The 26,885-nt window shown below is 37.3% G+C and overlaps 1 protein-coding gene across 1 annotated transcript in view; it reads right to left on the bottom strand.

The window, feature by feature from the left end:
• LACE1 (lactation elevated 1) overlaps positions 1 to 24,860 on the bottom strand; it is a gene marked incomplete at both ends in the record, with an annotated part of 38,716 nt that extends 13,856 nt beyond the window's left edge. Inside the window, 6 exons of the mRNA XM_010156204.1 lie at positions 5,506 to 5,564; positions 8,493 to 8,592; positions 14,130 to 14,260; positions 15,163 to 15,264; positions 15,875 to 15,926; positions 24,637 to 24,860. Of these exons, the coding sequence (XP_010154506.1) occupies positions 5,506 to 5,564; positions 8,493 to 8,592; positions 14,130 to 14,260; positions 15,163 to 15,264; positions 15,875 to 15,926; positions 24,637 to 24,860 (668 nt within the window). The remainder of the gene's footprint in view (positions 1 to 5,505; positions 5,565 to 8,492; positions 8,593 to 14,129; positions 14,261 to 15,162; positions 15,265 to 15,874; positions 15,927 to 24,636) is intronic.
• Positions 24,861 to 26,885: the final 2,025 nt, after the last annotated feature.

Here is a 26,885-nt window from a genome sequence, read left to right on the forward strand (position 1 = left end):
CTTCCATATCTATGATATGCTTTGATTTACTCACTTTAATCAAGGTGTAAACAAATCAAGCAAAAAAATCAGAAGAAAGCGAGAAGGCAGGGAGCACAACACCGAGCTACCGTAGCAACTATTCTATCCTCAGATAAAGTTTTGATCCGCATCTAAACAGTCTCGGAGCAAGCATGTGTAAGGCAGATGTAGAAGGCAAACAAACTGGACAGTCTAATATCTAGAGGACACACTAAGGCAAGAGGTGCTTTACAAAATACTGGAACAGTTACGTGGTCTGAACTACAGGATTCAAATAATCCTAGTGCTGAAACTTAACACACACAGAGGCTTTAGAAGGCTGAATGCAGAAAGGGCTGGTAACTCCTAATCTGACACCTTGCTTTCTAAATACATTTTGTTAGTTAACAGTCTTACAAACTTGTCAAATTAAAATTATCAAGAAACGATACCGACGCTCAGCACAAAACCACTTGCAATCATGCTGTATTTTCTATTTTTAATTTTTTCTATGTTTAATTAGGTATGCTTCACAAAAGATGAGCACGTCTATTACTCGCAGAGAGAGAGAATAACAACAAATGCTCCTTCTACTTAGGAGTTTGCTTGGTTACATACTAAGAAGGGAAACAAAAGGCCCAACATCTTCAGTAATGAAAAAGTCAATTGATAGGCAAAGCCATCACAATATCAAAGGCCTAATCCCTGCAATTCTGACTCAGGTGACAGTTCACAGGGGTCAAAGTGGCTGACACTGACCTCAAAAGCAGGTTTTAACTATTCATCATACTGAAAGCTGCTGGGCTATCACACCATTAGACTGGAACAAACTGACAAATCAATTTCATCAAGGAGATGACTTTTTTTGGAGGGGGGTGGGAGGGAAGAGGCAGATCCCCCAATCAACAAATCCCTGCATTTCTCACACAGGTGGTTGGACAAAAGCCGAGTGCACCATCAAAGACATTTTATATCTACCAAACGCCTTTGTGCAAAACTAACTCCCACAATTTCCTTAGGGGCACCTCTAAAAGTTTTAAACAAGTATTTTTCACATATTCAAACTAAGTTACTGAAAATACTTTTAAATTCCTTCATTTTTTGCTTGGTAAAAAAAGGTATATTTTAATTAAAACAAGAATGTCAATAAATATTCATTAAGCAATTTTGAGACGGTGCAGCATATAAAATATATTTCTTTCCATTTGAGAGGAGTGTACGATGTTTACTGTTAAGAGTCATTTTAAACAAACAGTTTTAAAATAAAAAATTATTTGGTCCCTAATAGCAGAAGAGAAAAAAAAGTTCACTATAGGAAACTTACAGTAATTTCATGTCCTACTGACAACCGGTTTCTGGTTGGTTCTTTCACCTTAGTTAAAGCAAAATGCAAATAGCCAAAGCCAAACATTTTATTTTACAATTTTACCATTTAAAAGATATACTCAGGCTATGAAAGGCCCTAAAACTTCCTGGCTTTCAGTTAGAATTTAGTACAGTGCACATCTGCTGCATGAAGAAAACCTGACAAAATGCTGAATTTACACACTTGGTATTTCGATTCAGCTTGACATTTTAGAACTTCACGCTACAGTTCCAGGAAACCTTTGGAAGCTCCCGAACTGCTCATTTAAGTTATGGACTCTACACAGCAAAACTATTTGAGGAGCTCTCCTTCCTGATTGTCCAGAGAAAGAAGCATTGAACCAGTCACTGAATTAGGATTAGGATTCCAGAACAGTTAAGGGTTGATGTAAATGTCTTCATTAAATGTCTGCAAAAATAAAAATGGTGACAAAATTACCGCCAAACCATTACATTAAAGCATGCTTTCTCTTTTTTTGAAAAGCCTCAAGTAAGAGGCTTACATCAAGTGGTTGAAGACACATATATTTATTTGTAAACCCGTTTTAAAATGTTTAGGTTTTTTGTATACTTCTTATTGGTTTAGAGTAACGATTTTTGGAGTATTTCTGCTCTAAGCATTTGACCAAAGTAACTGTGAGCAATGAATGTTTTTCTTTTCAAGAACTGCCTTTGTTAAAAAAAAATCACTTAGGAGTTCCATGCACTTTAAAATGCTCACTAAGAGATGCTGCAAGATTAACAGCTCAATCAGAAGGGACTGAATCTAATTGCAATTACAGAATTAAAAGATTTTCCTTCCTAATACTTATCTCTGTAAAACTCTATCTTTGTAACATTTCATGGAGTGAAGTAGCACTCTCATCTGCTGCAGAAACTAAGCCCTTCCATACAGAACACTGTGTCCCAAAGAATTCTAGCCACAACAACAAACTGACCAACTGAGCGTTCTTCCCTCTTTGTGAAAATTACCCGTTAAGTTACACGATTAAAGAATCACTGAAAAATTACATCTCAAACTATTTAAGATTTCAAAAGATCAGAACACTGGGATAGGTTCAGAATTGGGCAGGAGACACACAGGCCAGGAAGAGCTGACAATAGTCTTACTTGCCTGCACAGCAACACGGACCTGGGGCTTTTATGTGGCCCCCGGCTCTAGTACATGAGGCTTTTCTGTGGCCCTAGAAAGTGGAACTTATCGTTGCACCTCCCACTGCAGGCATTCAGCAATCACTTGTCCCCAGTAATCTACCACCTTGAAAGGCAATACAGCCAAACTTTGCAAGATAACTACATAGAATCACAGAACAGTTTGAGTTGGAAGGGACCTTAAAGACCATCCAGCTCCAACCCCCCTGCCATGGGCAGGGACACCTTCCACTAGACCAGGTTGCTCAAAGCCTCGTCCAGCTACATCTTCCCTACAGCGCTGTTTCATCTCTTTGCTTATTCCATAGGAATTAGTTTGTAGGTGTCTTTGTAAGGAATAGGAACCCAAAACCAGAAACTGGAATTATGTAACCTGAAGAAAAGAAAAATAAAAGAAAAACCAAGGATGAACATAGGTAAGTCTAGCTCTAGGAAAGAAGCCTTTTCTTTTGATCATTTAAAGGAAAAGGAAAAGATTTTTGTGTAACAGTTACCAGGGTATACAAGGATCTGTGCATTCCATTTATGAGGAATGGAAACAGCCTGAAATTTATTTCAAGTGAAGCATCTTTTCAGGTTGGATGTGAATGACACTACCACAGACACACATGGCACCTGGAATGAGGTGAAGGTACAGAAGACAGTAAATCACATATGCAAGCATCCAATGTCATATTTTTCCATTACATGTCCACGCAAAACCCTGAAAGATGGTATCTTGACACTTTCTAAAGCCACAGATGGAATTATGAACAGTTGAGGCAGAAACTAAGCCATCCATTAACACCACTGCCATGAGAAAAGAGACAGGGTTGCCATGATACAGAACATACACATGCTGGGGAGGCCTAAATCTGCGTTTCTCAAACCGTGGCCAGAGCATGAATTTAGTTCTACCCACACCTTTGTAATGTAAAGGCCACTTATTAAAATCTTAGTTTAAAATACATCCTGGTGTGGATTTTTTTAATGCCTACTTCTGATGTGTTGAATTCAAAATGTAATTTGGAATTTTTTAAATAATTGTTTTCAATAATTTGCCATTACCCTTACATTTTCTAACTAAGGTTAGAAAAGCATTTGTTGATAAGCTTCCTCTGATCCACCTCTCCAGCATTATGTTTTTGGGAAAGAATCATGTTATATTGGTAATATTTATCAAAGTGACATTAAAGGCAGATATATTCAGAGCTGTGTTAAAACACAAAGATGTAGGGGGAAGAGCGCTCACACGTAACCCAGAATTTTAGAAAGGCCCTTGTGAACAGAGTGTTGAGTGAAACCTTTTTTCTCCCTTCTTTCATTATTATGGTAATGCTCGTCTACCTCTAGTCTGGGTTCTGCTACTTGTTTCTTTTCTAACTCCTCCACCCTTTGTCACAGCTCTAAACCAATCTACCTTTAGGGTTTCTCTCGGTGTTCTATCCACAAGGTCCCTTCTAAAAATTTAGATTATTTTCCCAGTCTTGAAGAGGTGTTCTGTATGCATAAATTACATTTCTGGTTTTTTCTTCAGCTAACCAAAAAGAGAAAAAAGGAAACTACAAATAGGCATACATGATAGATATCCTTTAAGTCTGATCATCAGTGAAATGAAAGAGACTTACATTTATCAAGGAAGAAAAGTAAGATTCAGGCAAGGAAAGATATATATGAAAGATATACAAAAAAGAAAGATTTGCCATGGATGATGCATTTCAAAAAGCAAATGCATATGAAACTACTGCTATTCTTGAAAACACTCTATGATCAGGACCTCTCCTGCATCCAATGCAGCCAGCTAGAGGATAAACCCTTTCCAAGAATCTGAAGTGGAAAAGGTTGTTCATTTATCTTTACATTTCCTACTTTTCTAAAGCCATCCAGGTAAGAACCACTTTCACTGGTAACCTCCCTGACTTTATACACAGCCATTTGGAGATACGTGGGAGTGCCACACTCACGTCAATGGCATATTGACTTTGAAACCTGGTAATGGCTCAAATGTCAACATTAGATGGGATTTTTCAAAGGTTCTTAGGCAATTAAGCAATCTTCTGATTCTAAAATGCCCCACCAAAAACCCAAGGCACTGTCAAGTGCTTTACTGCTGACTAACTTAACAGAAACAGCCAACCAATGCATCTATTCAGCCACACCAAATTTCTTCTCACTAAGCCTAAACTCTTTACCTTACCTGTACCTTAGATATTGACATAGTTAACATTATTTATGCCGGCAATACCGATGTGAGGTAAGGGAGTGCTGTTGTTTCCAATTTACAAGTCGTGTCAATCCAGGCGGACATAGGAGCTGCATTCTAGCCCTCAATAATGTAACGATACAATCACAGCTTGTGAATTAAAAATATCTGCGATTTGCCCAGGACTTAAAAGTGTGAGTTCAGCATACATTCTTTTTAATATTAAAATAAGCACTGATTGTATTATTCACATTGAGAAAGGATGCTCCGTTTCTTAATCTAAATGAAGCAATTACGAAGTTTACAGACTGCCACACCACAAAACGACGTGAAGCCTCACAAATACCCTTTCAGAAAACCACTTACACACAAGAAAGACCCAGAAACAAGGTAACTGAGGGGCACGTACCAAACACTACTTGCCTTTCACCAAAGGAACACCGAATTTTTGTAGCATAATAGATGTAAGATGTTCACATGTACAACGTAGTGCAACTGTTAGAGAAATACTATATTACATGGCATACACACACCAGTAAGAAAGTCCTATCCAAACAAACAAAAAAACTGCTACCTTAATCAAAAAGGTGATTTTTGTGTTATACTAAAACTGTCCAGCTTTCAAGACATGTTAATTCTAGAGAGGAAGAGTCCCTTTTTGCTTTACCTTCAATTATTATTGCCCCAAACAGCTAAAGCATATACATCTTATCTGGAAACTCGTATCAAAGCAAACCTGTACAAATCTCTAATTTATTAATACAGCTGGCGGAATTGAAAAGCATTTAACAAGTGACTCTCCTTACCTTCAGCACAGCAATGAATGGTACAAAATTCGCTCTCTGAAGACCATTTTTATAGAGATCTGAAAGAAAGGAAATCAGTACCATTTTGCTACTTAGTCTTAATAACAATGTCAGCTTGTCTTTTAGTCTGGCAAATAAAACTCCGTGTTGCTAGAGAGCAGAAGAACAAAAGCAGAAAAGGAGACCTGAAATTGATTTCTCTTCTTCTGCTGTATGAAAATTCAATACATTCTTAAGGAAGAAAGGAACATCCTGAGAAAGTCTGAAAAAGGCAGGGAGTGAAAGATGACTTAAATCTCTAAGACATGTAACTGATTTTAGCAGAAGACGACCAACATCCATTTTTAATTAAGGATATAAAAAAGAATTTGTAAGACTGGGTATATATTGGTATGATTACAAGGCCAAAACTATGCAACTGCTAAGCCCCAAGTATTTCGCAGATGGGAAAGCCCAATGTAAACTAAAAATATGCTATTTGAGTTTACAAAGTTACTAGCATCCATATTCAGTGTGCTGTGGTACCCTTTGCCTTCTAGCAAGTGTATCAGGTACACTCCCTTTTCCAAAGCAAGTAAAAGGGTCACTCCTAAGGGAAAACAAACAAACAAACAAACAAACACCCAAAAACATAAACTTAGGAAAAGTTGCTAAAAATACAATTGAATTTTTTTTAAAAGAAAAAAAAAATTAGAATGTTATGTAACAGAATGCAAACCTGCATTCAAAGAAAAGACAAATTATAAAAACAAACTGCAAAGCAGCAATTTATTCCTCATTTATGTCTGTATTTTTTACCGCATAGAATTGTCTTCTCTGGAAACTATCAGACTGCCAAACATGCTCATAACAGAACGACTTGTTCTTTGAAAATGCTATTGCTTAAACTATATGATGGGCTGTGCTTTTTTATTAATATTAGGAAGCCTTATAAAAAGACAGTACAGCACCTATGACTGACAGGAGGAATAAGTAAGAGAATGCAGAGATCTGGCAGAGATGTCACCAAAATTCCTATATTCCCCAGAATGCCTGAAGGCTACAACTAGGCTAGAGCTTTTATGCTCTGTCAGCACCTCATGGTGGATAGAAAATAATAGAATGCATGAGAAATCAACAGGACACCTATAAACAGTTTTCACAGAATTGTATATGCAAACAGAAGCTTTTAGGAAAATTATCAGTGAAGGTGATTCCACACTCCAATTACTAACAAAGTTGTATAAAACCATGTATCATTCTCATTCATAACTCTGCAAAACACGATAGCCAGACATTTGTTAAAGCAGCAACCAACTGCATATTTACTTGCAAAAATTAATGAATATGTAACAGTACTACGAACACAGCTACTTCTGCTAGTTCTTCTAGTCAATGAGGCTGTGAGCTTTGTATGATGTCTCTGTTTTGTGACGATGAGAAAAATAAACAGTAATTTTGGTGGCGAAATGAAGCCAGCATTCCTCAAACACTGCACCTGAGTATTTCCCTTCATATTTCCCTAAGGCAGGGGTTTAACATGGTTAAGTGTATCACTAACAGTCAGCAGCTGGGTACATCTGCTCTCTAATGAAAAAGCCACTTTTCCCCTTTCTATCCACCAGAAACGAATCTCTCAATTCAGTCATAAACCCTGATGCAGCATATTGCGCTAACCCAACTCTTTCCTGTGGGAGGATTTCAGCAACACACCACAAGCACACAGGAATAGTGAGAAGGGAAGAAGAGACGGGCATTGACCAACATCTGGACTGCCACCCAGCTCAGTCTTGGAGATGCTGTTGTTTGCTGTTGGGTAGCTAGGACAAGTGGATGTCTTTCAGGCTGACACAGTGATTTAATAGGTATTAAAAAAACCCCAAACAACGATAACAGTTACAAATTGACATCTCAATTTAAGATGTTAGATACAACCCAACTTACGACAAAAATCTGTCCTGAACTACTGAAGAGTAGTTTCAAAAAACGCAAGGATGGCTCCCAACTGAGTAAGGCACCAGCATCCAGTTTATCTGTAGCTAATTCCACTACAGTAGTGACAATTTCACCTTCTTTGCTCAAACACGGAAAATATACTAACGGGAAATTATTTCCCCTTCTAGTAAAAACATGTGAGTGTTTTCTTCTCTCGCTACCTTAAAAAAAAAAAAAAAAAGATGTATTGCAAATCTTTAGTGATTTTCTTTTACTCAATTAATTTGGGTAGAAAAATTAGCTGGTAGTTACAGTTAATACTATAACTTCAGTATTTTTTTTGCAGACATTTGAAATTAATTAATCTGAAGTGTCATAAAAGTTGCACTTTGTTTTTTGACAGAACTTCATTAGTCACACATTAAATAAGTGCTAATGCTGGGCTACAACAAGCATTGTTCTCCTCTACAAAAAATTACAATTACTGCTTGGCTAAAACTCACACACAATTGATGGCTTTGCAGAAGGATCTACCTAGCTAGCCATTCTCTATCTAAAAATATTCTTAGAAATGGAAACAACTCTCCCCCTAAGCAATTCCTAACGAGTGATCTCAAACCAAGCTGAGAATGGCATCTTGATAAGGGGTTCTCTTTTGAGCCAGTGGATCAAACCAGGAAGAAATGTACTCTCATTTCCTTGCTCTTCTGCAGAATATGATCTTTTCCTATCCTAGAATACATCTAAAACAGAGACAATATTTCATTCCTCAACTCCCCTGTTCCCAGATATTCCCCCACTGGTTTGGATAGAGAAGATCAGAATACACAAAAGGATTTGAGGGGGGCATGGAGGGGGAGGAACACCTTGAGTTTGACAGAAGAGAGGAGTTAAGACTCAGTGAAAAACCTTTCTTCCTTAAGAACATGAAAAAAACAGGGGACAAATTGAAATAACTCAGATTCTTGAAGACTGTGGAGTTTATTAGTATTAAATACTATATGATTTTAATACCTTGTAAGATACAGAGATTCACTGTATTTGGATAATACTAATAACATGCTTGCTTTTACCTTCTGGTGGCCTGTTAGATGTTGCCACAACGACAACTCCATTTTGGAACAGATTTTCAAAAAGCTGTTTCAGAATCATGGCATCAGCAATGTCAGTGACCTGCAGAAGACAACGCATTTGTTTTATCTTGCTTTCAGCTTCTGCCGCAATAGCTCTGCAAGTGGCTTTACAGCTAGGAAAAATGCTTGTTAGCTAAAGCCACGGAGAAAGATTCTAATTATTGCCTGGTGAGAAAAAAACTCCAAACCATAAAAGGGATAATTAATAAGCAGTGAATGTACCACTGTCTTCCAAACTTGCCCACTCTTTATTGCCGAACTCCACCATTTCTTTACCAATTGTTAAATGATTCCATGTTAACTTCTATTATAAAACTACAGGTGGGAGACACAGAAGACAGACCTAAACATTTAAGAGGCCTAATTAATTACAAACAACATGGAAAAAAAAAAAAAACAACCCAGAAGACAGAAAATATACACTGGCTGTTTTACATTTCTATTACCTTTGAGGCAAAGGTTTGCAGAGGTGAATTTAAATGGTCATGGGACTTCAGAAATAAAGACAAGTAGCCAACTATACATAATCAGCTGCTGTTGAAAATAGAATGATATGACATAGATACTATTGTCTGATTGTTGCAAAAAACAATTCAACAGATGGCCCATCACAAAAATAAGCAATTTCATTGTTCTTTTTAAGTGCCTTCTATTACTGTCCATGAATAATCAAAAGGCACGCAGTCACTTCCAGCACAGTCAGCCTCTTCTAACCTTCAGGCACAAAACACTCACAAAAAAATAAAAATGGGTGGGACAAGTGATACTGGAGAGAAAAAAATAAAGACTAAAAAAGAAGAAGCCATAAAGTAAAATTTCTTTAAATATCTAAGTGTAGCTTAACTAAACTGCTTTACAGTACCAACAAATAAGAGGAGCACAGAACAGAATCCACTGTATACAAATGGGAAAAAAAAAGGTAACCATTTTTTTGCAAACAAAAAGCCCCCATTGTTACAACAGCAATTTCTATTGCACAGGAGTTCACCCGTTTGATCAGCAATCCTAGTAAGTATAGCAAATTTATTGTCATTACACTTGTTCCTCCTGCTTTCCCTTTGATTATTACATAGTGACTTGTTGCATTTGGACTTACCAAAGCAGACCCAAATTCTGAGTAAACAGAAAAGTGGTGATGTGCCGAGAGGAATGGGCACTCATCACACAAGAGATTGGCAGATTGCTACGCTTTGCCCATGTAGATGTGTATGTTGTGATAGTAGTAATACATCTACAGAATGACTTTAACCAGTAGGATTTTTTCCCTACTCCACCACCCCACCACTCCCCATCATTCCCTCATTTCTAAATTACATTTCTGGGCAGCAAAAAAAACCCTGACATATTAAGTCTACACTATAGACAGTAAAAGACTTCTCTAGGCAGCTACTTTGGAAGCAATAGTGTTCATAAGGAACCATACGTAAACACCAGTTTCCTTCTTCCAAGTATTTCTTCTACTAAGTTCTATGGAATGCATTAACCTAGAAATGTTTTTCCTTTTCTAAAGCCAAACTTCTACACCATCAGTAACACACCCTCAGATCTGCACCTCTCTGATCACTAACATCCACTGTTCCAAAAAGCATGCAGTAATTCACTATTGTACCACATGTCTAATATATCTGCTTATGCACCCTCCTATCAATAATTTATTTCTTCTGAACACTAAAGTTTAGGAACTTTCCCTGTTCCTAAAAAACAATACACACAAGGAATCAGTATGATGTGCATTTTAGGGGTAGGTGAATTTCTTGTATCACAAAGTAAATATAATATATTTTAGAAAAGTATTATATAAATCATTTTGATGCAAACCTTTGTATTTAAAAATACTTTAAGGCATGCTACCTTTAGAAAACAGAGTGGAAGGGAAAGATAATATAAAAGAAAACAATTGATAACATTGTCTTATTAATGTGAACCGGAATCTGATGCGAAAGTCAGAATCCAACACCATTACAAAAAAAAACAAAACACAAAACAAAAACACACCCACCCTATTGAAACTTCTGTCAAAAGGCAAGAGCCATTCTGAGAATCAGAATGCAAATATGAGCTCCTTTTATCTAATACAGCTTAGGACAGGCAGAAAATTTCTACAAGGTAAAGCAAGTAGAAGACAGCAGCTAAAGTACTGTAATTTCTCATGGTTTTTACTGTATCCAGCATTCATTGCAACAAGGAACAAAAGCAAAGGCTACAAATTACCAGTAAGGAGAGCCCGCTAATGGAGAATGGAGAAATTTCATTAGCATTTAAGAGAAAAGATTTTTATGACCTAGTGCTGCTTTCCATTATGACTCACATAAAAAAGAAAAAAAAAAGAAAAAACACTAGACTAATAGTTAATTTACATGTGTAAGTGCCTGAGACTCAGTCATCTGCTGATTGGTACAGTTCCACGTAATGAATGACAAACATAAGCATGTATTATCAGTAATTAGTATTAGCACAAAAATAAGAGCCTAATTTTTATTAGAAGCTTTTAATAGCATTCAGGTTAATAAAAACTTACTAAATTGTAGTTTGCTATAAGTCCAAGTGGTACCAATGGTATATATAAAGACTAACACTGCTTACCAAGAAGTAGGGATTCCGTTTTCATTGTCATTACTAACATCGGTTACAGTCACACCAAAATTAGAGCTTCTAATTACCTGTGTATAGTTATTTGATCACTAAACAATGACTAGTCTTTTTTTATTGGCCAACCTCTGTGTTCTGGAACATCAAAATTCTAAGTACAAATGGCTCGAGTCTAGGGTTTTTCTTCAAAACGAGGACAAATTTTTAGATTTTTCCATTAATTAAAAAAAAAAATATTTATAGTAAACTGTATGACAAAGATCAGTAAGAAGTAGAAATGCTTTAATAACCTGAGAGCCTGTGGCTCAGAAAAATGCTGACAAGAAACCTGCTTTAGAATGGACAAACTCAGCAGCTTAGTGCCATCACTTAAGGTCACGGCTAGCACACAATATTTGTAAAAAGAAACCTTTAAGACACAATAATTTTTTTTTTTAATACAACAATATTTTGGAACACACAAAACTACTTTTTTCTACATCACTGAGTCAACTCTCCCCTTGTTTGACAGTTCCCTAGGCTTTGCAAGAAGACTGCAACCTCAGCAGTGCTTCTGTCCTTCGAAGTTCTGCATTCGGTTTCCTCTGAAAAATGAGCATTTACAACACTTTTTGCTGTCCCTGTTATAATATCACTCGCCCATGTGTCTGATGTTAAGATAAATAAGTAATTTCAGCTTATTCTCCTTTTTTCCCCAACGAGTATTTGAAAGGAACCTGAAGTTGCTTTCAAGGATTATCAGGCATTGGAACGGCCTGCCCAGGGAAGTGGTTGTGTCATCATCCCCGGAGGCATTTATGAGACGTGGAGGAGGTGCTTAGGGACACGGTTCAGTGGTGGTATTAGCAGTGTTAGGCTGATGGTTGGACTTGCCGATCTTAAAGGTCTTTTCCAACCTGCAAGATTGTATGATTCTAAGCGTTTCAAGCAAATCTCAAGAGTTTCCTGGTGTATCTTCCACATACAGGCACTTTGCCAAAGTAGCATAAACCCAACTTGTGTTTCTGTCTGTCAAACCAGAGAGTAGTTGTGTCTCCAAGTCAGAGCAGCATATGTTCCGAGTCTCCAGCTCTTTCCAGTTTCATTTCAATCCAGCAATTCTTTCAGTATGAGTGAGAGATTGCAGCGCATCTACCCATTATCTCCACTGAGGAAGTGAACTGCAAACAACCTGAATTAGGTACAGCTCCCTGTTATCAATATTAATTCTGTCATCACGTGAGCTACGCTTCCAGCTACTGCACTACTTCATGACTATTTAAGTTGAAGGTTTCTCATCCCAAATTTAGTGCCTTCTGCAAAATATCAGAAAGCTGGCAGTCCTCTTCAGTAGGCAAAGCCTGTGTAGCGTTCCATGCTACAGAAAATCAGTCAAGAAATCCAGCTGTTAAGAAATCTGAGAATTTAGAACATTAGTACATCCAGAACGAGCGGATTTTTTAAGTTCACCTAATAATGCAAAGACTTTGATACACATTTTAAAGCACAGTTCTTGTATTAATTTCCCACCTGCGATGCACCTACAAAACCAGGTGATTTCTACAACTCAAGTGACTGATGTACCTCAAGCAAGTCAGCAGGGGGAGCAGGCAATCAATTCGGAAACCAAAAAACCAGTCTCTCCCCTTCCAGTGTGGAAACAATGACTGACAATTTGGAAGCACCGCAACACCAAGGTATGAAAGTGGTGGGCATTTATACAGAAAAGCACACGTTGACGCTAGCACATGGTACAGCAAAGATGCCTCTTTCTACCGTTTGAGCGTTTGATGTCACCACAGTTAACACTTCCGCCTGCCCTCTCCAAACCTTCCCACATCTTCACAGTGTAAATACAACTGTCTCTGGATTTAGATTTTTATACTGCAAGTTTTGGAAGTCCAGCATTCATATTCACTAGGTAAAGCACAATTTAAATGATCAAGCAGCAGCAACTGCAGTGACCCCACAAATTCTGAAACCACAGATCTATCCCTTGTCAAAAAACGCAAGAATAACTGAAAACAAGAGCTTCTACTACTTTACAACTACAAAAATCTCCTTCATGAGGGCTTACCATAAATCAGTTATTTTCTCAGGTACACAGGCTTGTAGAATAATAGCTAGGAGAGATAAATTGCTCTATCCATATCAGTAATGTATTAATTTAAGAGCATAACACAATTTACAGTTAGTAGAGAATTCTTTTACTGTTGGTCATTTGAGAACTAACACAGATCTGGTGTTATTTGGCTCTGCATTTTCTCTCCGAATTAAAAAAAAAAAAAAATCTCAGCTGATTATAGCTGCTACATACCTCTAGCCTTTCTCCTCAATATTTTGATAAAGCAATTCTACACTTTAATTTGTTACATGCCCTTATAGCAAAATTCATAAGCTGTGTAAAACAAACGAAACAACCAAGTTAGCTTGGGCAAAGATCATTTTGTGATTTTATTTTCAATTTTCACATTTAATTCAGCAAAAGTTTCTTAAAATGTTAGTAACATTGATATAATCTGGCACTGCCATGCCAAAGGCTGCAGTAACTCTAGGAAAGAATTTACGTTGTATTTGACACGTTATTTCCATGTCGTTAATCACACTGAGGTGATCTTGAAGCACTATATGAACTACAGCAAACACCAGGCGTGCCAAGCGAGTATCAGGCGACTGACTCAGTACAGGATGATGGTCCCTGTCCTGAAGCACCCATGAGCCTCTCAGACTCTAATGCCCCCTTGTATGACCAGTAACTAGACTGGTAAATGAAAGCACTGTAAGGGGACTTACACCACCAACTTGCATCTTAGCTCCTGGCAGGGGGGAACCCCAAAACAAAATATCATCTTCAAAAAAGTGAAATTACTTCTCCACTTCAACTCCTACAGTTCGCTAACAGCCAGTGATTCAAATACCATATTAGCAGTAACAAGTGTCATAGTTTAAGATTAAACGTAATTTTATGAAGTTTCCCTCCAAATGAAGGAGTTACCTGTGACTCCTTACCTGAAATTCATCAAAACATAGGAGAGCAGCCTCTTCGCTTATTTCCTCTGCTACTGGTGCAATTGGGTCATATGATTTGGCCATAAACCCTGCCTTTCTTTTCGGCAAGCTCTGCTTTAGGCGATGTATTCCTGAGTTGATAAAACAGAAAAGAACAAATGTTTCTTGCTTCTTTTTCTAAGACAGGGAGATCAAAATTATTTAGCTACCAAATAAAAAGTAACCCCACCAGGTAAAAATAAGAAAGCTTCTAATTTAATCCAATTTCAAAACGGTTTTCAACCACATCCAGGCAACGATTAAAAGCTGACAGATTCTGCCATTCATATTTGCTTGTCTAGAAATACGTAAAACGAGAATCAAAGAACCCTTGGATGCTATGCACCTGTACTTTATCTTTTAAAAATGGATATAAATGACAGTTTTATCTTGCTCCAATTCATGACCATTTCAGTTTCACTTTGCAATTTGGCATTTTCTGTCTTAACCTTCTCTCTGAGTATGAAAAACCCTGACGGTGTTTACAAATCCATGGCACAGCTCTGTGTACTGCACGCTCTGAGAGTATGTTTACAATGCATTTAGTTAAAAGAACTCGGACATATCAACACAGGTGTATTCTGAAATGTACAGATGATGATGCTGGCACAAAGTAATATTATTACAGTCATACTTTACTGTCTCATGGACTGTATTCCATCTGACTATAAACAAGCATTCAGAAAAAATATCCTACAGTAAGGAGTTACCCTTTTTTTTTTTTTTAAGATTAAACACAAATGACAAGAAATGGATACAGAAAATCTCAACAGTAACACAACGATGATAGAAAAGAAGGGCACTAAAAGTGCAAGAAGTTTACACTGATGAAAGCCTCCAAGAAAAGTGCAGCTGTCACAATACTTGTAAATTACAGCATTATTTAACAATTTTGCAGTACTTTAAGGTCCCAGAATTTAAAACCAGATGCTTTTTTTTTTTTTGCAGATAACGTATTTAATAAACATTTGTAAATACCTGTGTCTGCACTTACTCTGGTGTACATCTAGCATGAAGCCATGAAAATGGACTCTCTTTTTCTTTTCTACTTCTAAGTGAGAATAGAAGATGTCCATCACCATTGTCTTTCCTGTGCCTTCAAATAAAAAACAAAACAAAACACCCAACAGGTAGTTAATTTAAGAACAGTATGTACGGATTACAGTAATGATTCTTCATTAGCGTTCAACTAATGAAACTATACTCTTCCACAGAATAAGTACAAGACCAGACAGTTTGTGAAGAACAGTTACATTCTGTGTTCAATTACTTGGAACAACTGCGTCTATTATTTTATTTTTTTAATTTTGATCCATACAGAGATAGCCCAAAGGTTGCACAAATCACTCCATATGCATCCTGAAAACATCCTTACTATTTGCTTTTGAAAAGCAATTAGGTTTTCATGCTGCATTGTTGCACCTAAAATATATAAATTCCCTCTTTGTTCCCTTCAATTACTTCCCAATTTCTTAAATTGCATTCTTAAATATTAGCGAGTGAAAGTAACAACACATGGTAATACAGTCCAATCCAAAAGCTTCCAGAATTGTACTGAACAGCAACATAACATGGAAGAAAACCAATTCTGGAAAATCCATTAAAGCAATAATGCTATATAAACATAAAGTTTGTAGACACTTCAGAATTTTAATAAACATGCATTTAGAGAAAATTCCATTGGAATTGATGCAACTGAAACTTACCAACATCTCCATAGACGTAAAGACCTTTTGGAGGTTTGTTTTTTGCGAAGAGCTGCAAATCAAGAGAAAAAGAAAAAATACGAATATGGGGTAAAATAAAAGCAAGCACGTTGCTATGGTAAAGTAAGAAAGTACCTACGCTTAACCACCAAAGTAGCACTAGCTAGTAAAGAGTAATCTTGAATAAATCATTAGCTCAGACTTGGTAAGCAATCTTAATGCTGTATTTGTGCAAATTCCATAAATGAGGCAAAACACACATGCAGGGTTTAGGGATTTTTTTTTTTTTTTAGATCATTGTGAAAATATCCCCATTCCCAGTTCTAGCACACATGCCATTTTATCAGCACACATATAAAATGATTAAATGTTTCCCAATCCATCATCAAAACAAATCCTTTTCCTCATTAAACCCTTTGAACAAACAGTCCTAGGGAAAAGGATAGAAAATTAAGCAGTATTATAATAATTATAGATATATGCACTATCTATCTATTAAAGCAGCTCTGCTTAAGATATAAACCATTAGGATTTAGAAAATCAGTATTGCAAAAAAGCCAGTGTAGTTCCCCTTTCTCTCCACTTCTGATTCTTAAATGCAGAATCATCTCTGGTTTAAACATGTCTAAAACCAGTGTAGTCACAGTAAAAATATGTACCTATATACAAGTGTGTATGTGTGCATATGTGTGTGTATATATATACATACAAGGTGATTTTCAAAATATGCCTTTTATTAATAATTTTCTGAAGTGACTTATGTTTATCTTGAATGAATACTGCTTAACAATTTTTAATCTCTTAATATTACTCAGGATATATGTTGTGACACCTGATGCTTTATTCTATTTTACTCAAATATACATTTTTATGGAAAATCTTGCAGTAACAAAAACTTTCAATTCAAAGAGTTCCCCCTGCTGCTCCCCGGTATGGTGCATAGCCACTTCCAAGTATAATTATAAAAAGAAAGAGTTACTAAGAAACCAGACATCGTAACAAAATTCTCATAAAATCCATGAAACTCAATTGACATCCACAAAATACACTGCAGAAGAGTATTTGGTTATTTAAAAGTGCTCCACTTTCAGAGTTCTATGAGCTGAGCCAAAACAGAGGAAAATTAAAATTGCAACCCTGTGGTCTCTTTTGGAGCTGGGTAATTGCTGAACAACTTGAATCTAAAGCACTTTTCAAAATACAGTGCCATGTTAAAGAAATGGGGGAGTCAGTAGCAAAACACTAATTAAATATGAAAGAAAATATATGACCAGAAGGTAGACAGATAATGTCTCAGGTCTATAGTACCAGTTTATTCAGAAAATATGCAAGCATAGTTCTTATATAAGACCCACTTTTAGATTTAATTTAGGGCTATATTAATAGGATAATAAAAAATTTGTATCATCAGTCTGTGGTTGAACAGGGTTTCAGATGTTCTGAAACCATTCCATTAACAGACAAGGCTGCAACTATTTGCTAGTGCTTTGAGAGCACTGCAAGACAATTTAATTGACGAGCATTTTGCAGTGTGTACTTTTTAAGAGCAGGCACTCATTAAAGCTACTGATGCTCGAAGTTACACAGGAGAAATGGAAAAAAATCCGAATGAGAGAGACATTAATAGGAATTTATTTGGGTTTAATTTGAGATTAACAACAGTGATTTTAACAAGACAAAAGACTACCACATTAAATTTATTACATAAAAAGGCTGTATTGATGTGATGTGCAGTTTCACGAGGAATGACACAAAGCTAGAAAAACAAATCAATGTTTAGAGTACTGCTTTACCTGTCTTTGTAAAGGTTACCTAACCAGGAAAAGCAGCAATGCCTACATTTTTATACTGTTTTTCATTGCAAAGCATTTATTAATTACATTTTACCATTTTGATGTTCATCTTTTTAGGCGTATTTTGTTCTCACTCCAATACTTACCATTTCTAGAAAACATACTGCAGAAAAAGGGGGTTTTGGCTAAAGGAAACAAATATAACAGCTTGGGCTCCATAAAAGTCTAAATCAACTTCTGGTTCATTTAAAAAATGGAATTAGTTTTTTGTGAAGAGCAATTTTTGAGTAATATCTAACTGCTTTGAAGAAATAAAAAAAAAAAGCACGGATACTGTGGATATTCTAAACACATCTGCGCAAGTTGATAATCTCGAAAAGCAAATCAGATGCCAGAAAAATCCTTACCCTCTTTGAGCAACTGAAGAAATTTGAAGGAAATATTTTACTTCCGAGCAAAATTGTTCTACTGAAACTCACCCTGCATGGACAAGGGAGACCTAATGCAGAAGACCCTCCAGTTACCCTAAAATAAAGGTATTCTTGTTTTATTTCAGGGAGGAAAGGAAGAAAAGTGGGGGATGTAGGAAGACAAACTAAATGACCAACCTCCTCCTTCTCTCTCATGTCCGTATTATCCTGATGTACATTTGGGGTCTCAGTAGAATCATGTTCAATTGATTGACAACAAATTTGCTTTTGCAACAGTGCAAAGGTCCAAGGATGTCACAGCTAATATTTAAAATGTACAAACCCAAAGATATTAAGGGAAGCACAACATCTGAGTTTGAAGGGGACAATTTAGGAATCTTTAAATGTGTATTTTGAACGCTCACCAGATCCTGTCAAATGAGGGCATCCCCACAAATGTGCCAAACCCCTTAAATCCTCCCAGTTTCTTAATTCCCATAACATACTTCTACTCCATCAGATTTTAGTTTTTTGCTTAAACTTCACTTTAACCATTCAATATCCTATCTTGCCTAAGGAATTATATTGATCAAAACATCTCCTTCACTCTGACAACTTCCTATTCTTTCTTAAATATCTTTAATTACATGCAACATCTTAACACCTTCTCCCATACTCCCTGCCTTCAGACACTAGAAGTAAGCAACTCATGTCCTGGGAATATTTATACACTGTTCTGAGAAACTTTTAGGTAAAAATACACGTCAATACTATGGTGGTTAATTAAAATACCCAAAATTCATGAGCAGAATCTCCCAACAGCAGATCTTCTTTTAAACACTAACAAAACTGCCTCTTTCTCCCACTCCTTCAGACCTCCTTTTTGGTTGCTGTTGTAGCTGAAGACATTTTCAAGGCCTTGAATGGTGTTTACTATTGTTCATACCTCTTTTCAAAACATGACCTCACTTATAATTGAGCTTATTTCAAGTCATTAGTACAGCAACTCAACAACCCTTAAGATGTCCCAGTTGGTATTATTTTGAAAAGCTAGCGATCTGAAACGTCTATGCAAACCCTTACGGCCTTGAACTTCAATTCAGAGGATCTCAAAATATCTCAACGTACAAGGCCATGCTTTCACCAAGTTGAAGATCAAAGCCCTTGTTCAAATTTGAGTAATAATTCTGAAAAACAGAAGCCAACTTGGTTTGCAGCATGACTAATTGTTTTTTCCCCTCAAATTCATTCAAAGCTGTTGCCCAAAAAAACCCCTACATCATCAAAAAATGCATAGTTCTATTACCATAAAGGAAATGGCTGGTGTCACATGTCCCCCACCTACTGATTTCAGAAAGCTTTGGCCTGTGAGGTAATGCAAGTCTCTCAGATAAACACTGAAATGTTTACTGTGTCTGATACAAATATTTGATCCCTAATCCTACTTTTACCATCTTTTTAGCGAATAAAACTATTTAGATAAAAAGTGAAAAATGAAGAACAAAACTAACAACAAAGCAGACCATTCTTATAATGGTTCGAATTGCAAGACGTTTCTATTCCTGGAATAACTGTTATTTTAGAAAAGGCTTCTGCAATTTGATCACAGAAGAAATCGGGCTATACAATAAGGAATATCAGACTACGGAAGAGGCTGATAGAGGGAGGCTTGCTCTCTCTCTCTCTCACCACTCCCACCCCCCTTTTCTTCACTGCAGCCTTTCAAGCAGATTCTCTTTAACTGACAGAGCCAGAAAAAATTAGCATGGTTGAATGCCATTCACCCCTATTTTATATTTCTGAAAAGCTTCCAGTAGATTCTTTTCGACACAAGAGATTTCATACTAAAAGTAGGATAGTCAAGTTGCTAGAAAGCTCCTGAAAATGCAGAAAGTCAAACTATTATGTGTTAACTGATTGAAGTGTTTGACTTATTTCCAAAAAGTCCTTAAGCAATTTAAAATACATCAACTGGTTTCATTTACATCTATTAAAACCCATTAAGTACAAAACATCAAGCAAAACCAATGCCAATTGCTTTATCATAAAAATAATTGCTAATGTCTATAGTATAAAGATTTATCTTTTAATTCATAGTATATTCAAAGTTACAAGGTACCAACAGAGCATCAATGAGCTATTCACAAATACAGGATTTACCTGTGCCCTGTTTCTTTAGTACTTCCTGGAGAAGTCTTCTACCAGTTATGTGAACTACTTAAATTGAAACTACTTTAAATTGAAAGTGGGGAGGTTTAGATTAGATATCAGGAAGAAATTCTTCCTGGAGAGGGTGGTGAGGCACTGGAACAGGTTGCCCAGAGAAGCTGTGGATGCCCCATCCCTGGAAGTGTTCAAGGCCAGGCTGGATGAGGCTTTGAGCAACCTGGTCTAGTGGAAGGTGTCCCTGCCCATGGCAGGGGGGTTGGAACTAGATGGTCTTTAAGGTTCTTTCCAACCCAAACCATTCTATGATTCTTCTCTTCAAATCTGAACCGAATCTGCAACAGCATTTCTACCCTGAAAGTCCATCCTAGAAAAAGATCTATTTTGCTTACTTTGAGAACCCCCTGACTGACGCAGACAAGGATGCGATGCCACTGTCTGCAGCTGGTGCCGTCCTCGATGGCTATGATCTTACCAACTACCTCTTCACAGCTGTGACTCTCATTCTGGGGAAAACCTTCATTAAGGATGTCGATTACAACTTGGCTGAAACAAAACCAGGCCTGCACTAGAATTTTATCCCAAAAGGAGCTCTGAACCGGCTAATAAGTTACTCAAAGATAGCAGAAAAGAAACAAAGATGTTGCGATGACTTCTTCTCCATCATGAATCGCGACTTGAGTCAATTACACAAGCTAGCAGGATGTAACAAAAACCTCACTGATCTCCTTTCTGGAGTTTTGATGCATGGCACTGCACCAAAGTGCTCAACCTGGTTATCAATCTGAACATTTCCACAGAGATATCAAGCTGTAGAAGAAAAAACTCAAACTGCAACAACATTTATCCCAATAGCATGTAGTTCTACAGCGGCTTCTCACTGACTGTGGCATTAGTTCCCAGGCATCAGCAAGCCATGCAACAATTTTTTAAGAGCTGTTTTAAAATTAAAGCATGGAATTGAAGCAATGTTAAATGAAAGAGAGGTGTGCTTTAAAGGAAGTAGTGAAAACCACATTCTCAACCTAAAAAATGGCATTTGACTTGTTGCTTTTAAGAAAGTGTCAGTCGGGCTGGCTTTACTGGGATTAGTTATAGGGACAAAGTAGCATCACAATTTCCTAAATAGAGTAAGATTAGTATTTGTTCTCTGCAATAGAACCTTTCTTCCCTATTCATGCTTCTCAATCAAAGAAGCAGTAAATAACAAACCCACATAATGCTTGATCTACAAAGCCATTACAAGACACCTGCTCTAACAACTCTAATGATTCAGGGCACTACAGTGAACACAAAAGTCAGCTCTCAAAACTATTCTCAAAGGCAGCACTTTTAGAACAGAATATCCAAATGTCCAAAACAGTTTACCAGGAAAGATCAAAATGCTCTTGCCTACTGATCCTCAGGTTTGACTTAAGACCAACACCTTCATCATAACATTTTTTCTAAAGAATAAAAATTAATATAAGTCTGGCAGTATGTCCACGCTATAATGTAAGGGCGAGCCAAATAACTGGCCTCCTTTTGAGTTACTGCCTCTTATACCGTCCAGGTACAGTGTCTAAAGAGAATTTTGAGACGGGCGATTTAAAAAATTACATGCTCAGCACCAAAGCTCAAAAAGTCCAGACAGATTAAAAAAAAAAAACAAAAAACACTTTTCACATCGAGCACCCTGAAGATACAAAACTCTGGCCTGCTAGATTACCCTTACAGAAACAGCCCAGCAAGCTGAACCCAGATTGATCTCCTTACACTTACGCAAAACTAGTTCTCATTCAGGCACACTGCCATGTTGCTTTGGATAACAGAGATAAGCAATAACCATTTTTTGAAAAAGGAAATTTCTATTTTTTTTTATTTGGTACTTGCCCAAATCGAATCAGGAGGCTGGTTTAGACTCATTTGCCTACAAAAGGAATCAAGACAACATGGATCCACAGGCACACACCCACATACAGTATAAATAAGTGTTTTAAAATACCATAAACATACAGGTTTCAGACTTCATCTATAATTTTTACACTGTTTTTACTGATTTTAATTAAATAAATCCCAGAAGTAAAAAGGTAAATAATGTGATGAGCTGACCCACCAGCAAGAGCAGGTAAAAACATACCCCTAACCATTGCTTGGCTCCAACTCCCATCAGAGTTAGAATCATTCAACAACTTAGGTAAGCAGGACTTCAAGGGATCATGCAGCCAAACCCCTGTTTAAAGCTGGGTTATAGAATATCTCAAGTTGGAAGGGATCTATAAAGGGTCAACTGCTTCCAGAACAGAACTTCCAAAGACACCCTCACTCCCCTCTAGGAGAAGTCCTGCCTTAACACCTTGCTTCCTGTACTTCACTACCCCCTCAGGGGTTTTTTCCTTCCAGAGTGCCTAACTTCTGCTCCATGGAATTATTTCCTATTCAGGTTTCTTCTCACTGTATCTCAGTAAGGAAAAGAACTCCTTCCTAGGTGTTTAGACCGCTTCCTTTCATCATGAGGCAGGAAGACAAGTACAGCATTTCCAGTCAAGCATATGATTAGCAAATAGACGATCTCCATGAGTTTAAAGCCTTCAAGGGATGTTGGAGCCAGTCTGATAGGCAAGCATGTGGCCCAGCATTCTGCACCCTGCTACACTTGCCTGTGTCAAACAGGCACATTAGCTGTAACACAGGCCATTTACAGGTATAATGCCTGTTCTCATACCAACATTCTCTCCTCTGGGTTTTTCATGTCTCAAAGCTAACATACTCTGCAATAGCCTTAGAGCAGTACCTTGTCATTTGTTGCCTAAAGGGCAGAGGACAGCACGTCATTTAGAGGCACCTGAGCCCTGTGGGCTTTGGCTCCCCTGATCTCCTGCTCTATCATTTAGTCTTGCCCTGCAAAATACAGTATTTGTGCCAGGCAAGAGGAGAATTTGGGCTTGTAACGGGAAGTATATGGTTAGGTAATATGTTCAATAGAGTTAGATATTTAGATTCATGTGTGTCGCATAAAGGATGCTGAGAAAGGCTGACATGGAGATTTATTAGCAAGGTCTGCAGGTGATGGCATACACTGACTGCAAATGTGAAAGTTACTGCTGATGAAAAAAAAAACCAGAAATGGTTCAAGAGAAAGAGAGAAAAAGGAAAACACTCAGTGGCTGGCTGGGAAGAGCAGTGACAGCTTCCAGACATCTTCCTCTTAGGGGGTAGGGAGGTGTCGCTCCAGTGCAGGCAGGGAAAGTGAAGATAATGCTGGCAACGAATATTTTGCCGTGATTTTTTTCTCAGCGTTACACTTTATCACCACTCAGACAAACACCCTGTTCTTGTTGTTTCCCCTCACCATGCTTATGACTATTTGTGCTGACTGGAGTATGTTAATCAAGTGCAAACGAAGCATATTCACTGGTTGTTCAGCTTCCGTGCACATCTATGATTGCCTAACATTTACCAAGTAATTAAATGTCTTATCTACTTTGCTGGGATATAAACTCAGATCTACAAAACAAGAAGCAAGGAAAGCCAAGGGGGGATTCTCACACCAGTTCTAGTTGCTTCCATGAGAACCTGCCATAACAATGCTATCAAGATTCGCGGGTGCAAGGCCACGAGAGCAACAATCTGAAAATAACAGCATGAGAACAAGACGTGAAAAAAATACTGCCACAGAGGCTGTGGAAAACAGTGTCAACAGCTCCAGGGAAAAGTTACAGAGCTGCAACAGCAGGATATTAGCATTACTAATGCTAAGGCACTATGGTTGCTAAGGTGCTGTGCAACTGGGGTATGTCTGAATTTTTGTTAATACTTTGAAAAGGAGCTGTGATGCCCCCAAAAAGGCAACTGGGGTGCAGATCAGAGTCTTCCTTCTTTTCTTACCTCACCTGGAGACTAACACCACTGGAAAGAATGGACTTTTTTTTTTTTTTTAAACCATGCCTGCTCTATATTGTAACGTTTAGCAAAGCTAAATTATTTAGACTCTGCTGGCTAATTTCACTTATATTCATGGAAGGTCTGTTTGAACACAAAATGCCAATGTTCAGTATGAGCAACCCAAACACACATAGGTTACACCAGCGCTTGAGAAATAAAACCTGCTCTAGTTCCCTTTCTCCTATAGTCAAATGACATTTTTGGAAAGGCAGACAGTGGACACAGGAAATTCTGGTTTGATTTTGGTTAACTGAATTATTTCAGTAATATTTAATTTGGTTACTTCCAGAGCACCACTAGAATTTTACAAACCAAAAAAAAGAAGAGGGATCCAAACACAGTGACTTATCTGTAAAGACCCAGCTGCAAAAAATACGACTCGTGTTAATTCCAGATTTTTATGTACATTAAGCACATCCTTATGAGCAAATATAAATGCAAAAAAAATAACTATCATTATAAACCTCACCTTTGAGAGGAGATTTTTTGAACTGATGCTGTAGCCTTTAAGGCTCTCGTGCAACTTCTGCAGGTGTTGCACAACCCTCCTTTGTTGCTCATCATTCCTCAGCTCTTCTTGCTTTATCAGAAAGTCATAATGTTCTAAAGGTCCATTGCAAACCAATACGGCTCTGGCATTAGTGTCTGTAGGAGCACCGGAGACTGTCTTCTCATCTGCCTGAGCTGTGTATGCTGTAAAACGAAGAGTAGGTTATTAATCAAGAAGTTCTGAAAAGTATCCTCTTGCATTCATAAACAACAAACATTCTTAACAATTTTACACAGACATATATGCATTACTTACCCATACAACCATCAGAGTATGTTAATCCTTTGTTTTTCATTAAATCAAATTCTAATTTTAGTAGTAAACTTCTCTAGTAATGTTTTAACATTTAGTCTTATTATTAACAAGCACAAACACCAAGAAGCCCAGCTAGAGAGTGGTAAGATTAGGATGAGCCGTTGTAAGGGAAGTTCTGACTTTTTTTTTCCCTCCCTTCCAAACTGGGGCAAATCCATTTAAAAATTCCAAAGCGCTTTTCTCTGAATAGAGAGAAATGGGGAATTAGAAAGAGGTGGGCTAGACAGAATTTAAAAACCAGCAGACAGGAGGCAAAGACAGGGCTTCTGTAAGCAAGGTGAAAGAGTCAAAGACCAAACTAAGCAAGGCAATAGCTGTGAAGCCCTGCAGTGCCACAGCTGATTCTGCTGGCGTCTTCTGCCTAGAAGAGACAGGCCCAAGCAGGAATTCTGGTTAAAAAAAAAAAAAAAGAATTGCTAGACATAAAATGAGACAACTAGGAAAGAACATATAGGATTACAAAGAAAGCTTGCTAAATCAGTAAGATCAGAAATTTAACACCGGAATACGCCGAAAAGGTAACATCATCTTTGCTTCCAGTGTCACTTAAAAGGTTAAGTATAATCATGAGTAACAGAATTTCTAGCAATGATAAAAGAAATACATTTGAGTAGGAAAAATGCATATTAGACTACATAGTTAGATATTTTGAACATTGTGATATCTAAGGAAATTAATTCCTAAATGCTTTAGGTAACCTTCCTAAGTAACACAATGGCCTCTAACAGCTTTCTCTGACGCCTCCCTGAAGAAGGTGAGGTTCCAGAATAAAGGGAAAATGAAACTACTTTTGTCTTTAAAAAGGAAAGAGAGGCAAATCCAGAAATTCACAGGTCAGTAAAACAACTTCAACACTCAAAAATACTGGAACAAGTACAAGCAGGTTTTTTTGTTTTTTTTTTTTTTTTTTTTTTTTTTAAATAAAGCACTTAACAAGAAAGCAAATAAAAGGCAACACCAGCTCCTCAGGAACAGCGTGAGATCAGCAAGTCATCAGGTAACATGCTTAGCAGGGAGAGGGAAAACATCTTAATTGCAGTAACACTTCTGCCGTCGGGTCACACAGCATTCTCACATATAAAGTAAATTGCAAATTAAATTACTTTTGAGCAGGTACAAAAACAGCTAGAAAAACTACATGTAATGAATAATCACTACAGTTAAACTAGGGGCATGTGTGCAGGAGAGTTTCAGAGGGGTCTCAAAATTGCAGCTTGGCGCAATTCAGAATTTCCATTCATGGCCTGTATATAACAAAATAAAGTACATGGACTGGGAAGACAGATAACAGCACGTCAGTAGGGGACTCCAAACACCCTGGAAGGCAAGGCAATTCTGCCAAACTAGACAATCTAATACAAATAGGATGCCATTCAACAAAGTATGGTGCCAAAGGGAAATAAGTAACTGCAGAGATGGGGAACGACCAGCAGAGGAGCAGCTGTGCAGAAAAGTATCCAGGGGCCACACTGGATCACAGACTGACAGTGAGACACCATCATTACACTATTAGAGGAAAAAATAAAGTAAAAAACGCCTAAGTACTCAGATGCATATATATACATGTGGGGGGCATATATAACCACACATGAGAAAAACCTGTTCTATTCAATACTGTTATAGTGTACCCTGGGGCACACTTTTCAATGTTCACATTAAATATAATGAGAGGTATGAACTAAATGGGAGAGTAGAAGTTTATTTAAAAGACTATTTGTTAAACCAGCGATCACAACACAGAGAAAGTTCTAAGAGGCACAAGAACAGTTTTAAATTGTTATACAAAATATAAAACTAATATAGTTATAAAAGAGGATAAAACTTAAGTAGATCACAGATTCACAGAGTGGAAG

The sequence above is a fragment of the Eurypyga helias genome, unplaced genomic scaffold (assembly GCF_000690775.1).
Source record: "Eurypyga helias isolate BGI_N326 unplaced genomic scaffold, ASM69077v1 scaffold17257, whole genome shotgun sequence".
Lineage (NCBI taxonomy): Eukaryota > Metazoa > Chordata > Aves > Eurypygiformes > Eurypygidae > Eurypyga > Eurypyga helias.